The following is an 18,143-nucleotide window of genomic DNA, read 5'->3' as shown; positions in this document are numbered from 1 at the left end:
GTTGAAAACATTTTTTAAAATATCAGAAAATATTCTATGTTTGTATTCAAGCAATGTATAAACCACTCCTAGTGAAAGCTACGAAGAGAAAATGATTCCTGCATTTATAGAAAATGTAAAGTCTGCCAACCAACATTTTGTGTACATCTCAAATTATTTATACCACTGCAATCTTTTCTGACAACAAGGTAATTGCTTCAATAATACAAAAACTAGAAAATAGCTTTTGCCACACAAATCTTAGTAGTACATAAAATAGAAAGCAGGATGCAACTGTTGAGCAGAAAATCATATTATGAGCAATATATTTCTTCATAATGCAATTTTTTCAGTATTGAATTCAAAATATAATTTCTCTTATTTCTGAACATATTTTTTATTCTTTATTACCTAAAAAGTTCCAAACATATTTTATACTTATTAGTAATACTCATTGTTGGCAAACACCACTTCATATCACATCAGATTTTCTTATTTTCTTCAGATGTAAATTAAAAAAGAGATCAAAAAAGAGTAACAAACATTAAAACTCTGACATCAAAAAGGATGAAAAATTTGTATGAGCTGTGTCAAAAATATTTGTAGGGCAGCAGTGCCAGAGCAACAGCTGCAGAGAAAGGAGGGTAGTTAATGAGTCAACATTGGTATTAGGTATCTTACATATTAGGTGGTTTGATCACCGAGAAAAATATGTAATTTTATCTCGGGCTGTTCTGTAAAGAGACTGCTTTTCTGCAACCCTGCTAAAAAAGTCCCCAAAACCCCATTTTTCAGAAAGCTCTTTGATGTGTCTCCCTATGACATAAAAGACCTCTGCCTGCCCTTCAGGAACAGGTCAACACATTAGAAATGTAATGAGGAACATTATAAGGCCAAGGAAGAAATCACAGGTTCTGTGACTAGAGGGGAATGTGAATTCACATTTTGCTAAGTGAACTACACCAGAAAGATGGAGAAATGCCCTATTGTGTCCTGCACAGTATATGGAGAAGCCTTGCCTCCACAGCTTGTCTTTAAGAAAGTTTTCAGTCATATTTAGGTAATAAAGCAAAAGACCCACAAGATTTTCTTGACTCTTGTCCCAGTTTCATACAAGACAATTTTTGGACACTTGTCACTCCCAGTGTACTGTTACAAGTGATACAATTGAGTGGTGGGGTGCCCAGTAGCCTGTCTTGGCAAATATCTGGGGACATTTATTCAACTTCCCAACCACTGAAAGAAGCTGGGCCTCCATAAAGCGTTCATTGATGTGAAAGTACAAAGGCAAACACGCTGGGCAAGTGTGGTGTGTAAAGCATCCCTCAGCCTTCTGTGAGCATCCTGGCCGTGCCCCAGCACCACCAAAGGCCACCCAGCCAGGCTGGAGGACAGGAAGGGTCCTCTGTTGCAGATAATCAGGTCAGGACTGCAGAGTGTTTTATGAATAGCATGGAGATAGAAGCACAGACAGAGGGCCAATGGAAACAAACACAGGCAGCCAGAGGGATTGACATTAGGTCTTGGTGCCTTTATAAAAATGTGCACCCCAGGCCTAAAACAGTAAATGTTTCATGGCAGAGAGAAGGTGGTACATCCCAAACATTGACGCCTGTGACTTCGAGGATATAATAACATAGTCCTAAAAAAAGAAGAATCTTTCACATAGCATTTCACTACAGTGCTGGGTATCACTTCCTGCTCAGTATTGCCCCAGGGCAGGACTGACTGAGCACCCCAGCAAGGCATTGCTCATCCTGAGCTGACAGAATGGCACTAAGAAGCCACAAATAGAATGAATGCTCTGTTTACTGCTGCAGTTAGAGCTATGAAAGGGGTGTGTGGAGGCAGGGGACACATATACAAATATTAAAGCTTTTTTAAAAAATCGCAGACAAGAGATTCTTTCACAGTTTGCTGCACCCGTCATCAGTGATGAGATATTGATGTAGCATGACACAAATAAAGAAATACAACAATAATAATCTCTTCATCTTGTTCAGTTTTTCATGTTCCCCCTAAGTGTCATACCTTCTTGAGAGTATTAACGGAGAATAAAGGAAGTAAATGACAGTTTCAGACAGAGTGTTTTTGATAAATACAAGCTGTTACAGTGGAGGTTTATTGTTTCAATTTTTCTTAATACAGAACCCACTGCTGCTCCCATCGATGTCAAAGCTACGAGTTTGTCTGTATCAGAGATTCTTGTTGCGTGGAAACATATTAAAGAAAGTCTAGGAAGACCACAGGGATTCGAGGTATGAACTCAGAATATCGTAATGAGAAGTCTTGTTGCTTTTGAGAGTGTTGCATTCTGTTAACATGTGCAGTAGTGAAATTTCAATAGGAATTATTCTTGTTTTAGCATACGTACCATTGGCTGTGGAACAACAGTCACAGCTGTAGCACCGGAACATTTTTTATTTACTTGTGCTTGAAAACTGCTCAACACCAATTCTTGTAACATCTCTTTGTCACTTCAGAAAGAGCTGAAAGAACTGCAAGTGACCCAGCATGCATCATTCACAGGCTGGGGAAAATTAGGTATTGACTGTTTCCAGCTCTAAGCAACCAGTTCAAACTTGTTATTTACTGACAGCAATCAGCACAGAGAAAGGAGAAAGTCTCTGCATCCATGTGCTCTCATCCCACAGTGGCCGAGGGACATCTGCTGGGCAGACAGTAACAGGATGTCAGGAGGGAAGTAGCAGCTGCACAGTCCATAAATAAAACACAGCTTAGAGACAGCCCTTCCTGGCTTGGGAGAGTGAGCCAGCCCTGGCAAGGGACCTCCTTGCACTTTTGGATACAGTTTACTATCCAAACTTCCAGGAATAGATTAGATCTAGCAGTACACCTGTCTATTCTTTTGGGCCACCACCACAACCCACTCTGACCTGGTGGAGCAGGCTGTGGTGGTCCTCATTAAATAGTCTAGCTAAACCAAATTAACTGATTTTGGGATGCAGGATATTTGTTCTGCTTTAGACCTTTGGACAGTGCTGGCTTTTTCCTGATTTTCTACTGTAACATTGAAAAGAGGGTAAACATGTGGGTCTGAGGTAAACACCAGTCATGTGGGTGTCAAAGGATAATCTATAGGGTGTCTCCCTGGTAGCATGTCTGGGCAACCACAGGGGCTGGTGACAGTCACCAATAGCCTTAGGAAGGAAATGTAGGTGTCTGGGCAGCACCAGAACCAGCACCTTCTCCAGCCCAGCCTCCAGCTGGCCAGCCACAACCAGGAGAGCACATTCACCTCATAGCTCAGATGCAGCCAGTTAATATTTTTTTACCTCTTTCTGTAGCCTATTGATGTGTTGCATAGCAATATCTCTATTAATATCTAGCACCGTGCAAATGGGCTGTGACTTTGGCATGTCCCCTCAAGTCTAGCATTTGTTCAGGTCTTTTTCCCATCTATGTCTGCATGCTGAACTCTGCTAACCCTCTCTCAGTTTTCCTTCATTGTTCTTTTCTCCCACTACTTCCTTACATTAAATATGTTTCTATTCCTTTGCTTGCTTTGTGCAGCAAAAGTTATTTTTGACCATTTTACCTTTAAACCTGCCATTTATAAAGAGAGCAAAACTGTATCTGATAGAGATGATATTCATCTTCCAAATACTATTCCTCTCCATGTTGAAGTGTTCCACTTGTTACTAAGCTGACTTCAATCTTGAGACCAGTCTTTTATCATCTGTAATAACTTACTTGCTGCAGCCTGTCTTTTTTCTTTTCAGAAAGGTGTCTGGTTTGGTTTTTTTTCCTCATCTATCTTAAATTACACCTACTGTTTTCACTCTTATCTTCATTCCATCAATCAAAATGATTCACAAAATGTTCTATTAACTTTGCATTACGTATTTTAAAATAAAAAATAGATTTTCTTTCTAAAATTGAAATTTATTTCTCTAGAGGCTTATCCTTTCATAATGTCAATGGATTTTGCATTTACTTGCTTGTCACATAACACTTCCCTTAGCTCTACAGGTGTGTCCTAGCAATAGATGGCTGTTAGGTAGGACGGAGGGCTTGCTTTGTGTCAGAGGTGGTCTTCTGCACTTGGAAAGTGCAATACCCTTGGAGTTTGGCATACTCTGACCCAAACAGTAATATTGTCTCTACATCTCTGCAAGCTCTACATCTCTCACAGATTTCTCAGGTACAAATCTGAAAATGTCCATTAATACAGGAGAAGTTACTAACAGCGAACATTATTAATAATTTGGATCCTCACTCTGCTGTACACCAATTTTAGGATTATAGCATGAGGATTACAGACTAAATATTTCAAACCAAAGGCCTGCAATTGACCTAACAAAAAAAAAAATATATAAAACATAATTCACTGCTCCCTTTTACCTCCTCCCATAAAGGAATTAGAGGAGCCCTCTGAGTAGCAATACCTTTTAAGGTACTACTTTTATCTGGGGAGATGAGAGTATTTTTTCTTCCCCATCCTACCCAAACCCGTCCTGCACTTTTCATCTTTGTTCATTTAGCCAGAATTTCTCTGCCCACTTTCTGACAGACAAATCTTCCATGGAGTAATTTACTCTCCTCCATCCTCACAGGAATGATTACAATCAGAGCAGCACTTACTCAGTAAACATAAAAGTAAATATTGCTGTTCTGCACAATTCAGCAGGAGAGAATAACTTCTAAGGATAGTATTGCTAGATCTTTCCAATTCCATTTTTGGGAAGGATTGCATCAAAAAGGAGGTAATGATTTATAGGACCAGTACAGTGAGTCGGTGCATTATAATATTCACTTAAGTACACTAGGTCCATACTATCAGCCCAATTTTCCTAACATACTAACAGTTTGCCTTTAAAGCATCCCCACAGAGCAAAAAGGAAAGGAGTCTGTTTGGGAAGACGTTGGGGCTAAAACCTACCCCCAAAAGAAATCACCCAGAAGTACAGAACAGCTTTATGTTTTTCATATTATTTACTTTCTTAAGAGTGTCTTTCACTTGTTGGAAAAACTCTTAATTTCAAAACTGATTCTGAAAGTTCATAATTTGTTCAGTGCAGTGGAAAACAAAGACTGTAATACTCCTTTAATCCACAAACAGCAAATAGATAATGCACAGAAATACAGTAATTTTGATAAAAGGATGAATTATCTTTTTCAGTTTTTTATTTATTTCCTAAGGTAGAATTATTGTAGGACACAATTAAAGATCTGCCTTCAGTTCAATCTGAATGCAAAACAATCTGACTAGCCACTCTGCTTTCATGTCTCAATTTGTATTCTGGCTGTGGTCATCATAGCACTGACAACCTCCTACACAGTCTTCACATTTCTGGCCTTTTGGCAACAGCATTATAAAAGAGGAAGCTATTTTCTTAACACTTGAATGTTTGGGCTTTAATCAACCAAAGTGACAGAATATTTACTAAATGTGGACAAGTTCACAGTGACCCATTTTCACTGTGGCCCTCCTTGCACTTTGTACTAAGGAGTAATGAAAGGCAAAAGAACTTGTCCAATTTCACATTGTCATCCTTGAAAGGCAGTGTTATGTCACATGAGTTTTATGCAAGGTTTGCTGCCCTCATTTGCATCTTCCAAAGCACATATTATTCCTGCCTTCCGTACAGGTTTGTCAGCTGTCCGCCCGACCTTACTAAATATATGCCAGCTACAGTCTGATAAAGTAGAAGCAGCTCAAAAAATTTGTCAGAATTATGGAAAAATAGAGGGTGTTGTTCATACTTCTTGTTTGGAATCTATAAGCTGAAGGTTATAAAATCTATTTGAGCCAGAGGCAATATTTTCTTTTTTGTTCACTACTGGTAAGGAGGGAAAACAGAAAGAATTACTGACTGGAAGGAGAGATATTTTGAGTTTCTTTTATCTTTTCCAGAAAGACAAGGCCAATACTTAAGTATGAATGAAAAATCTCATGTCTTTTTTGCTGGAGTTCCCCTAAGGGACGGGAGTTTGGTTAATACAATTAAAAGATCCACTTGGAGCAAACAAATAAACAAAATCCAAAAGTAACAAAAATATAAAATATGAAAAAAAAATCTTGAATGCCATTTTCAGAGAGGATTACTTGACATAATAACTTGGTTTATTATATTATTTATTTAATAAAACCATATTATGGCATTTCAAGGAGAATTGCTCAATATTTTCCCGCTTTTTAATTGCACTTTATCTATTTTTATAATGGAACAGATAATTTTATCTATATAGTACTTGATTTTATTTTTGTTTGTTTGTTTTATTTAGTGAAGTGCACCTTGAAGTAATTTAGAAAGAGCATATGGATATTTTAACTATAGCCTGGAAAAGCTAGACAGAAATTCTACTTAATTTAGACTCTTACTTGATATGTTTAATTTGTAGCTTTCATTTTCTGTGGTCAGCAGAAAGAATACCTGGCCAGTAACTCTGATTTTACTGCATTTAGTGAAGATGACCTGCAATTAGATCCAATTAAGTCATGACAAAGACTGTATAACCTAGAAACCAACTTAGGGAAAAGAGTGGTGTCATTTAAGATACTTTTTAATTTAAAACTTCAATGAAGTGGTCTACAACTATCAGAGGTAGAAGAATTTTAGACAGATTTTTTTTTTTACCAAGATTTGCTTTTAACTATTGTTTAACCCATGATCAGAGCAAAGCAGGTTGCTCCTCTCCAGTTCAAAGGGATGGGTCTCTGGAAATCAGGTATCAAAATTTACTATTCTTTGGCTAAAAACAACAGAAAGTCCAGAAAAAATGTAAAACCTTGTAAACTAGAATGCATTAAACAGACAAAATGCTTTCTTCTCCCATTTTTCTTTTAGTTTTCAAATATGGGCTACTTTTTATGATTTATGCTTCATACTAATATCAAATTAGTATTTCAAATATGGGCTACTTTTTATGATTTATGCTTCATACTAATATCAATATTCAATGTTATCATTAATGAAAACCTGTTCTGTGTTATAGATCCCTTCTGAGAAGTATAAACTAAGGTTACAGAAAATAAGATTTAAAAAAGAACAAGCAAATGCATAGAAGTGTAAATAAACACTCTATTTTAAGATATGTCTCTCACTTTTAAACATCAGAAGTATCTTCATTTCAGTTCAAATAAATGTAAATCCCCACGCCACCTACCTCAGTCAACAATCATTGGAATTTTTTTGTTTTATAACTACTTCTTCTTTTGTTTCCTTTGGTCATCAACAAATGTGTTGATGTGCATGTGTTACCAAAAAAAAAAAAAAAAAAAAAAAAGATCAAAGTTAATGCATGAACATTTCATTAGCATGAGAATGATGTGTCCTGTGAATAAACACAGCTACTTGAAATATTGCTCCTGGCTTTCTAGAAAAAGGAGGAAATCTGCAGTTGCATTTCCACCCCTGCTACTGTTCACCTGTGTAAGCTTAGTCATCTCACTTTTCCTTTCTGACCCTTTCCTCGTATCCTCAGCAGCCTGCAGTGTCTGGATGACAGGGTCTCCAGGACATGTTCCCCCCCACTGCCTGTTCATGCAGTGCTCAATATTGTGCAGTTCTCACCATCGTAGCACCAAATTTGTAAAGATGCATCACAAGTAAAATGAAAGGAATCTGACTGCCCAAGAGATAATGAGCATTGGAGATTCAATAGTAGGATGTGAATAAATGGTTATTGATTCCATTTTCTTTTGAAGAAAAGAAAACTGACTCTGAATAGGTGTTATTTCAAATATCAGTAGCTTTGGTCAAATATTCATCCAGCAAAATAGCTCAGTGAATCACACTTATTGCAGAACAAGTGGTGACTGCAGCTAGATTTGTGAACTGAGCTGTAACTGATCTAAGAATTAAAGCAACAGCATTTTAACATGAGATAATGCAGGCACACACACAAATACTTGAATTTTACAGTTTAAAGAGTGGACTGTGAGGTGACACAAACCAATATACCCTCAATAAAAGTTAACAGAGGCACTTCTGTCAAGTGAAGATAGGACCTCAAATGTATATTTTTGCAACCAGATCTTTTTTTTATGGCAGTCCTAATGCAACTATGAAAGGTCAGCATTGTGCTCATTGGTCTTACTTTCCTGTGAACCCCTTGGGGTTTTTTTGGCTCGCCATTTCCTGGGAGACATTCTCAAGAGTTCTGCCTTGTCTCTGACCTTTTTTTCTCAGAGGAAATGTTATCCTGATACAATGTAAATAACTTATTAAGAAACAACCAGCTTCACACAAAAGGTCAAAATGTGGAAGAAAAGCAAGTAGGTCTCAGCATGAATAACAGCTGAGTATAGGTCTTTGAATGGCATTTTTGTGACATCTCCTGTTAGGCAAAATAGGGCCCCATGAGAATTGCCTTATTTGTGTAGCTCTCCTAGATACATTGTCTTTAGTTACACCCTGGAAGTGCTTGGTCCCTTAGGACAAAGACCAGCCAAATTCTCAGCTTTATAACCTCATTGAGATGATGATAAATTTAAAGAAACTAGAGAATAAGAATTAAGAACGCCCAAAGGTCATTTAGGGAAGAAAAAAGAAAAAAAAGGAAGACCATAAACATACTATCAAAACTTCATTTACCAGAAACCTGTTTACATCCAAGAACTAAAACTGAATCTGTTTCCTTCTTTTACTTCTGTTAAGATTTTTCAAATGATTGAAATATTTCCATCATTGTTCTGTCATTGCCTATTCATTGGACTGATAAGAAATCTCCTGGATCTAAGTTGCACCAGGCCAGGAAGAGAATATTGCTCACAACACTTAACTGATGCAGTCAGAGTTTTCCAGGGAGAACATAGACATTCTGGTGACCTACTAAAGGATGAGTTCTCCTTAAATGGTGTCCTTCAATGATGAATTCTCCCTGACAAAGTTCACCCTCTCCTCTTCTGTCTTATAGTAACCTGTTTTTGTTCCAGTACACAGCTATTCCATGTGCCCCAGGTCACACCACAATATTCCATGTCTTGCCATTTTGGAGAAGAGAGCACTGAATATGTTGAGGTCAAGCTGCAAATCCCATATGCTTAAAGGGGTCTGATGATCAGAAAAAGGCATAAATGGCAAAAATACCTTCCACAGGATAACAAGCACAAGCATCTGGCAGCATGAGCTTGCCAGGTGCCTATATTAATCCTTCGTTTGGTTTCTTGTTGGCAGGTTGGTTACTGGAAGGACATGCAGCAGGAAGAAGCAGCACAAAAGGTCAAAACAGAGGGAAATGAGTCATCCATCCTCCTGACAGGATTAGAAGGAAACACATTATATCACCTAACAGTGAGGGCATACAATGCTGCAGGGTATGGACCACCTAGCACTGCTGTGCATGCAGCGACCAAAAAATCCCGTAAGTAGTCTCAGTACCTTTGATAAAAGGAAGAAATCAGGGAGCAACCTCTGTCCTCTTAAGTTTTTATTTATTAAGAGTGTATAATAATCAGGAATCGTGTATAGCTTTGACTCATGGCTTTTCTTTGATGTTTAGGCATTAATTCATATGACTTTGCATTCATAACAAAGGTTAATTTCCTAGAAAACAAGGCATTTTTTACAAAGGGAGAGAAGAGAGTTCAAGTCCAGAAGCTTTGTGGAATTTATGGGGTGGGTGGAATAAATACACTATAATGTACCAAATTACACTACTGATGAAAAAAGATCTTCAATGTTCCATCTGGAGTTGGACGCCTGGTAACACTGCCAGTTTTAAATATAATGAAAGATTAAAATACTTTTATTTTGTTTTTAAAGAAACTACTTACAAAAATATATATATATATATATATATATATGTTATTTTTTTTTCCTCAGCTCCCAGCCAAGCACCAGGCAATATTATGTGGATACAGGATGGCTCACATGTGTCTCTCGGGTGGGAGCCAGTCAGACCTCTAGCTAATGAATCTGATGTAATGGGATACAAGGTTAGTGTTTCCCCTTCCTTGCTCACCTTTCTCTCTTCCAAGCAATTGCTCCTCTTCTTTGTTGGCTTTTTTCCTGTTCTTGTTTCTCTGTGCAGGGTATAGACCACCTAGCACTGCTGTGCATGCAGCAACCAAAAGCAATAAATAAAATTATTTATTTATTGAGAAGCAATAAATAAAATTAAAATCAGAGAAATGTCCCAACATATTTTTGTGTTATGATTTTCAAATACCAAACTCTATCTGACTCCCCTCTGTCTCAGGGAGTCAGTCCATCCTCTGAGTCAGCAGTGGCTATTAATAATATCAGACTGCAATGAAATTCCTAATACCTCTTCAATTCAACTGTGTTTGCAGTAGGATTTAGAGAAATGCAGAATAATGAGATATCTTTAATTTACATTAAAATTAATATTTTTTTTATCAGAAACACAAGTACTTAAGTTTGTTTTGTGATCATGTTAGTGATGGCCAACCACACTGATGGTAATATCTGGAATTTAAAGTTTAGAAATTTTAAATAATAAAATCCAGATTAGCACTTAAATAGCAAGTCATAAAATGAGAATTCACTGCAATACCTTAAATAAAAGTAGAATGATTTCAGTGTTTTTAAAGAAGTGTGGAGTCTGGGTTTTTTTGGAGCCCATATCAAATCATTTCTATAGACTACAATCTCCTCTCTCCTCTGATATATCAGGAAATATCACTGAGAAACTATAAAATGGTTCAAATAAACCAGAAACTGTTCTAACCTTTATCAAAATAGTTGATATTCTGAAATAGTAGAGTTGACTTCTTTGGTTTTTCACACCTCTCTGACCTTTTCAATTTTCTCTGGGAACAGAAACTCTTATGCAGAAATACCAAAAAGACAGCTACGTGCTGACTTGCTTTCCTCCCACATGCCATAAATTTGTATTGAGTTTCAGGGGAAATGCAGGGACAGATCTGAGCTGCTGTCAGTTTATTTAGCCAGCTAAGGTAAACACAGTAAATACATTATTCAAGTTATTTTCCTTACATTTGAAGTTGGTTTCTTGAGCCAAAAATATGAATATCAACATGAACTTTGGGATAAGAATTTCAACCAAGTGGAACTCAAAAGACACTTTGAAATTTGGGAGATAAAGTTGTGCAACACCTACTGCTAAAGAGGGCAAGTCCTCTATCTTTGCTCTAGGTCATAATCTATGTCCTTTCACATCCATGAATCTCTATAATATTTTGCTCTTACTGTTTTGAAGCCACTGCAGGAAAGGAAGAGTAAAAGCAAAGTCTGTTCAAATGCAATGTCAAGAAATCCCTAATGAAATCATGAAACAGTTAATATTACAGTGACTGTGTTAACTACACAAAATATCTGGCACAGAGCTTGAATGACCGCTGTGACCACGATCTACTTGATTCACCACAGGTGTTATTTCGGCAAGAGGGCCAGAGCAATAGCCAAGTTATAGAAACACAAAAAACCTCTGCAGTGGTTCTTCTTCCTGATGTTGGGGTCTACATCATTGAGGTCTGTGCAGTCAGTGAAGGAGGGGATGGCACTGCAAGTCCCCAGATCAGAGTTCCATCTTTTTCAGGTAAGGTTACACTTTTATTTGAAAGCATGGTGATTATAGCAATGCTCATTAACTCTTGTTCTCTACCAGAAAAAACAATGTTCTCACAATTCTTTAGCTATTAAATAAATTCACTGATCTGAGTCTTTAGTTCTTTAGAAACAAAGGTATCTAGTGACACATGGGATGTTTAAGATCATCTGAGGCAACAATGTGAGGCTGATGAACAAAGAAGATGATTTATAGGAAACCTCTTCCATTTGAGGATAACATCTAAAAACCTACCTGAGCTATAGGTGTTTATATGTGCACTAGTGCACAGTGATATAGTCACCTGGGATGCAATCCATGGAGACCAGCAGTGGAGCCTTGACATCAATTCAGCTAATCTTCTGAATTTTAGTATTAAGACATGAGCACCTAAGGATATCTGCAGTGTCCTAAGGCATCCCAAACAGAGCTGGCAAATGAGGTGTGGGACTTAGGAGATACACACCCCATTCTGTACCACCAGCCAGAGGTGTACTATGTAACACAGCTTAAGTGGCATGGATTTAGGTAGCTGACCCCTCTGTACATGCCTCCTTCAGAATAAGCTGGATTTCTCTTTAAGTTCCAGTCACTCCCTTGCGTAATTATTACCATTTAATGTTTAACTTATAGCAGTACTAAAGTGTTTTCATTAGGTAAATTTTGATGTCTAGCTGCTCTCTTCTGAGTTACTGTGATATGTTGAAAGAATATAAAGTATCACTATTACAAAGGTAAGTAAGGGATGGGAGGATTAGTGGCAAGAACAACAAAGAAATAACATAATCTTTGCCTAAACACAACAAGCCATTTTAATTATAACCTTCTGATAACACTTTAAAATTTTATTAAATTTTTCTCTTTGATCCTTAAGAAGCGCAAAAGGTGTGACCCTGAAACTTCAATCTAGAACTACAATTTCAGCTCTAGTCTGGTCACAAACTGCAGTGGTATCATCAGAATGCAGAAGACTAATACCTACCTCATGGAATATTTCTTTCATATGCCATAATTCTAGGCCACAAAGTCCTCCATCTAATTAAACTATGCATATCACATTTGATTCATTTAGGGCGATTGCTGTCCAAAGAAACCCAGTCTGGTTCCCTGCTGATCTTGTTGCCACTACCACCCCTGAGCACAGTTCCCCTTAGCATGGCCTTTTAAGACAGCGTTGTGATCAAAAATTAACACTGCACTAGTTGATCAAATTCCACTTTTTCCTCTGGACAAGGCTAGGGATCAAGGGCTAGCTTTCATTCCTTGTTCTGGGACAAAAATTTGTGACTCAGGGCAATTTCTGCAGCCTAATGCTTTTTTGAAGATTAAGACACAAAATCATATGTCCTTTTGGAATTTCCTATTAATTTGCAGACTGAATATGAGGATCCAGAATGCGAGTTCCTGTAGGTATCATCATAAAATCCCATCTGTGGAGGGAGCCCGTTTTGTGACTGCAGTTCTCATACAGTAATCCATTGCTTAAAAAATTAGTCTTTTGCTGCAGGTAAAAGAATATAAATTTGGGCAAAAGCTAATATCTAAATATACTGAGAACCATTTGCATAATTTTTTCACTAATTACTTTGCTTTTCATTTCAGGAGGGAAAGTAACAAGTGCTCAGTCCACCTTACATGTGTTGTCTACTTCCTCATCCTCTGTAACACTGCTTTTGGCACTGATGGTACCTTCAACCTCATGGTGAAGGCTAAAGACTTTGTTGTCATTGTTATTTGTTTGCTTTAACTTGATGACACCAAGGGATGGAGTTTTATGTCCGTAGAGAAGCTGAAAACCCAAGCTAATGCTTAAAGATCCATCGAAATGCCTGTGGTGCACTTAGAGAAGTGTTGGAGACACGGTCAATAATTCATCAGGTTTTTATCTCTTCTTTATTTGTAAAAGTCCTCCTGGGAGGACACCCTTCTTGCCCCAAAAATATGCAGATTGTATGTAATAAACTTTTGTAAGCAAAGTTAATTTCCGTCAAATGAATTTTCCTTTTTTAATATGTTCATATTTGGTGAACCCCATCATGTATCATCAGGTGTTTAAAGGGGAGTGTCTAGTACAGAACACCTGTATGGTTTGGAGAAAAGAAATTCTTTTTTTAATATAGAAAAAGTTTGATACGGCTGGTTGCTCCTACTGACAAGGAAGAAAAACACAGTTTATATACAAAGATCTCTGCAAAAGTAAAGAAGAACTTGTTCTGAAAATGCATAATATGTATTCACTTAGCAAAAAGAATTGTCAATGAAATAGTAGACAGCTTACCCCAGAATGTAGCAAAATGGAGCAGAAAATCCATTTGTTTTATTACCAGGTAAATGGAAAATTATTAAACACAAGCTTAGGAGGAAACCAGTCAGTTTTTATCAAATACCACAAGCTTTTATGTCCAACGGAATTTTCAGTAGAAAATAAGAAATCAATTCCCACTGCATATGACAATGAAAATTCCACTGGGCATTTAAGCATTATATACATTAAGCTACTAAGAGGACAAGTAAAGCAATGCAAGATAAACCTTCTTTTCCCAACCACTACTGAGTTGTAACTTTCTTTTTCCTCTGAGTCCAATTTTTTGGTAGCATTCTATGCTTTTCAGAATGGCATTATCCACATATCTACAGACTGAAGTAGGATATATTTTGGAGAATTTTGTTTCTGAGAAAAAAATACTTGGAAAAGTGCTACAGAGCATCATTGAAACTATTTATCTAATTGGCTCTATTTCTATAGAAATAGTTGCTCACTGGTGACTATTCTTGCTGGTACTGTGTGCTATCAGTTTTAATCCCATTTTTTGCTGTACCAGACAATGTTTTACTCAATAGACAACTTGGGCTGTTTTTCTGCATTGGAAAGCCTTCCCCCATACTGGAACCTGAGGAAAAACTACTCCTAGGGAAGATGGTGTGCACGTTTGTACAATCATGGTGGGCACAGTGTTGTGAAAGGCAGCATTTTGCTAACATATGTGGGGACCCTGCCTAGGAAAAACATTGCACTGCCTGGAAAGAATCAAGTTAAAAATGGTTAACATGAAAGTCCTAATAGCATGGTTCTTCTAGTTGTCTATCCCTCTAAAAGTTTTGATGAAAACCTGTTTTAGCTGATGGGTTCCCAATTCAAAATGCTATTATTTTGCCAGTTCACTAGCAAAATAATTTTTGGCATTTAGGTAGTACACTACAACTGTGCTCTTTCTCAGCTGCTTCAAAACAGTAACCAAGAAAGCACAACAGAGATAAGAAGGTGAAAAGCTGACAATGACTTAATATTTTTGCTTTTGAATATTTTATCAGTAAAATTTTTCAGAGGAGGTTCAACTTCAATCTTTGCTACCCACTAATGTTTTCAATAATTTTCTAAAAAATGGTGTTTAAAATTACTTGAAGTCACCATGTTGCTCAGAAAACAAAAGCAGGATCACTAGCTAAGAATTGACTATAGATATACAGAAAGAGGCGTTCTGTTTCTCTGCTTCTGGAAAAGCCTTTGAGATCAAAGAGAGGAAGGTGTAAATTACCTTATTGATAGAGGAAACTCACAGAGAATAACTACCTGCTGTCCCTTGTAAAACCGCAGCACTGCTACTGTGCAGAGCCTGCATCAGCAATCCATCATCTGCCAAAATGTTAAAAGAAATAAGAATAAAATGATGAACCAAAAAGTCAAATGGCTATTTTATAAATTAATTATGCATAATTTCCTCTATTTTTTTATACAGTTGCTTGCCAATGCAGTTCATTTCAGAGTATTCAAAAAGGCTACATTCACTGCTGGTGGCATTTAGTTAAACTTTCTGATAACAATAAATGGACATACTTTATGGGACGAAAAAATGTCTGATAAGGAGACAGAGCTCCACCTAGACACGTCTCCCTGTCTAGTATGAAGACACAAATAGAAATATTGAACATACCATCAGGTAATGTAGTTGTATTGCAGGGACAAAAGGAGGTATGTTTTATACTCAACATGAACAGAATATGTATTTTGCATCTTAAATATATTAATAAACATGTTTTAAATGTTTAAGTACCTATGTATTACCTATTTGTTACTTTGTAGAAGATGTTTCCTTATCATGACATTCTTAGTTTCAAGGGAAAGCTTTTTCCTTTTTCATGTAAAAGATTGTAATAGTGCAGTCTGGCGTCACTGAGGAGACTGTATTTTTGTATAATGTCACAGGATCTGTTCAGAAAAAATAATAATTAGAAAGAAACCTTGTTTCACAGACCAAAAGAAAGTTGCTGTCATGGCCCATAGCAAAATGTTAGATATATTGTATACAATCTGTATATATGCTATATATAATGGTATATACAATGTGGAAGACACAGTAATATAATAGTTTCTGTGTACTGTTCTTGTAACATTAGATCTTTTTAATAAATTATTCTCTTTTTATTGACTTTTATCTTATCTCCTGTCATCTCATCAGTTATATTCATAGAGTTGAAGGAGACACAATTGTTTGGTTTTCAGTAGCAAGAACTTTTAAATTACATAATTTTCAAGAAGAAAGAGATGAATCTGCAATGGTGATTATGGAAAATGTGGGCATTAAAATGAAATAATTTTTGACATCATTTTAATTTCACCTAAATTTTGGATTTTCTAGATAAATATTTTTTTACAGCTAAAAAAACTGAAAGATAAAAGAAGCCCTGAATTCTCAAAACTAAACTACACCTAATGAAAGTTGCAACATAAATCTATAATTCAGCATCAGAGATAAAGGTTCTCTGCCTTTAACAAATCATGAACAGAAGAGAGATTTATATTAGACTTTAGGGAAATCTAATCTTTCCTGGGAAGATGGTGAGGCTCTGGCACAGGTTTCTCACAGAAGCTGTGGATGCCCCACCCTCAGAAATGTCCAAGATCAGGTTGGATGAGGCTTTGAGCAACCTGGGATAGTGGAAGGTGTCCATGCAATGGCAGAGGGCTAGAACTGGATAACCTCTAAGGTCCCTTCCAACTGAAACCTTTCTATGATTTCCATGAAAAGAAATGCTTTATAAGGAGGTCACTGAGGTCAATCCTCTATGTGTTGGATAATTACATAATTTCTGAGCCGTCTCTGTAACATTCTGTCACGGATCACTTGTACCCCATGTCAGTGCAGGCACAAAAGCATAGTGTGGTCATGTCATGTTCAATTAAAAAGTTTAATTGCTTGAAACTCTTGTGTGACTAACCACAAAAGAATATTTTTCAAAAATACATATATCCTTTTAAGAAAAAAATGGAACAATAGATAACCCAAATATTTTTGTTAGTTTTATTTGAGCTCTTAATAATACCCAATCAGCTCTTCATGAAATGCATATTTATAGTAAATGACTTTGCAATACAGCACGAAGTCAAAAAGCCCAGACTAAAAATAAAAATACGTTGCCACAGTCATTTGAACTGAGACTTCAATTAAAAAATGGTTATGGCTTAAATAGCATATTATATCAGGACTTCCATTAAATTAATTACGAATGTCACAGAAAACTGTAATGATCTGATTTTGCTGACATGGGAACCATGCATATTGAAAATCCTTATCCTCTCAGAACCAGTACTAATGTACAATCCACTCTTGCCCTATAATGGCCATCATGCCAGTTCATCTGAAGATGAAAGACATTTTATTTCTTAATTACTTTTTGAGCTTTTGAGCAAAACAATGTCAAGGATAAGAGAAATTGAACAGCATCTCCCTACAACAAGTTACTTGGCTTTAGGCTATTACAAACATCCTCACTAAGCATGCTGACAGACAAGGTGCTTCCAAAAATACAGGAGTTTTCCCTAAGACTTTTCTCTCAATTTCAGTAAAACTTTGTCTTTATTGTGTTTCATATTTTTAATACTTTAAACAAGATAATGATAGTGTATATAAGTTAAAGCCTCACAAGCCTGAAAGAGAAAACTATGGATAATTGTACAATTTCAATTTACAATATTCACACTACTTCTTACAGATGCAAAGTCAGTTGTAAGGTTCTTGCAGGTCAGTTGTTTGCACAAAGTGGCAAAAATATTTAGATGTGCAGCTATTCATGCTTCCTGTGCTACTTTTCTGCTGTCAGATTATTAGCTAAGTACCCCAGTGTGTATAAGAAACCTCTGTCATCAGAAGAAACTGATTAAGAAATGTAGGATGCTTTGGTTCATCTTTTGTTATAATGGAATATATATGTCAGGCTAGAGAATAATACACTCATTTTTGTATGGTTTGGTGGGGTTTTTTTCATTTTTATGCTCAAACTCATGAATTCTAAAAAAATATAGAGCAAAAATAGAAGAGTGCTCATGAAAAATACAGTTAGCAAGATAAATAGCAAAGGCAGGAATTTGTGTTAATCACAAATAAAGGTATTCAGCATATTTTGCTTTTTGTACAGAAAATAAGATGGGAAAATATATCCATTTCCTTTCCATAACAGAAATCAACTGAATAAAAAGACTCTGAAAGCAATTGAGGCCCATCTGGATCAAAGCTTAAGCAAAAACAATTTTACTTAAAGATGTATTGCTCTGTTCCCTGGCTGAACAAGCATTTCCATTTCATAATGACACCATCTCTTATCTTCTACAAAAGGGACTTTTTAGGGTAATAAAATGGGATAGTTCTCTCGACATTTCCTTAAAAATT

The 18,143-nt window shown here is 36.5% G+C and overlaps 1 protein-coding gene across 5 annotated transcripts in view; it reads left to right on the top strand.

Moving 5' to 3' along the window:
- Positions 1 to 15,911, top strand: part of CNTN5 (contactin 5) — a 603,752-nt gene extending 587,841 nt beyond the window's left edge. For all 5 annotated transcript variants that reach the window (XM_064409453.1, XM_064409454.1, XM_064409456.1 and 2 more), the window contains 5 exons: positions 2,128 to 2,237; positions 9,123 to 9,309; positions 9,771 to 9,883; positions 11,301 to 11,469; positions 13,081 to 15,911. In XM_064409453.1, coding sequence (XP_064265523.1) covers positions 2,128 to 2,237; positions 9,123 to 9,309; positions 9,771 to 9,883; positions 11,301 to 11,469; positions 13,081 to 13,184 — 683 coding nt within the window. In that variant the 3' untranslated portion in view covers positions 13,185 to 15,911. The remainder of the gene's footprint in view (positions 1 to 2,127; positions 2,238 to 9,122; positions 9,310 to 9,770; positions 9,884 to 11,300; positions 11,470 to 13,080) is intronic.
- Positions 15,912 to 18,143: the final 2,232 nt, after the last annotated feature.

This window comes from Passer domesticus, chromosome 2 (assembly GCF_036417665.1).
Source record: "Passer domesticus isolate bPasDom1 chromosome 2, bPasDom1.hap1, whole genome shotgun sequence".
Lineage (NCBI taxonomy): Eukaryota > Metazoa > Chordata > Aves > Passeriformes > Passeridae > Passer > Passer domesticus.
This window is presented reverse-complemented; position numbering and strand designations above follow the sequence as displayed.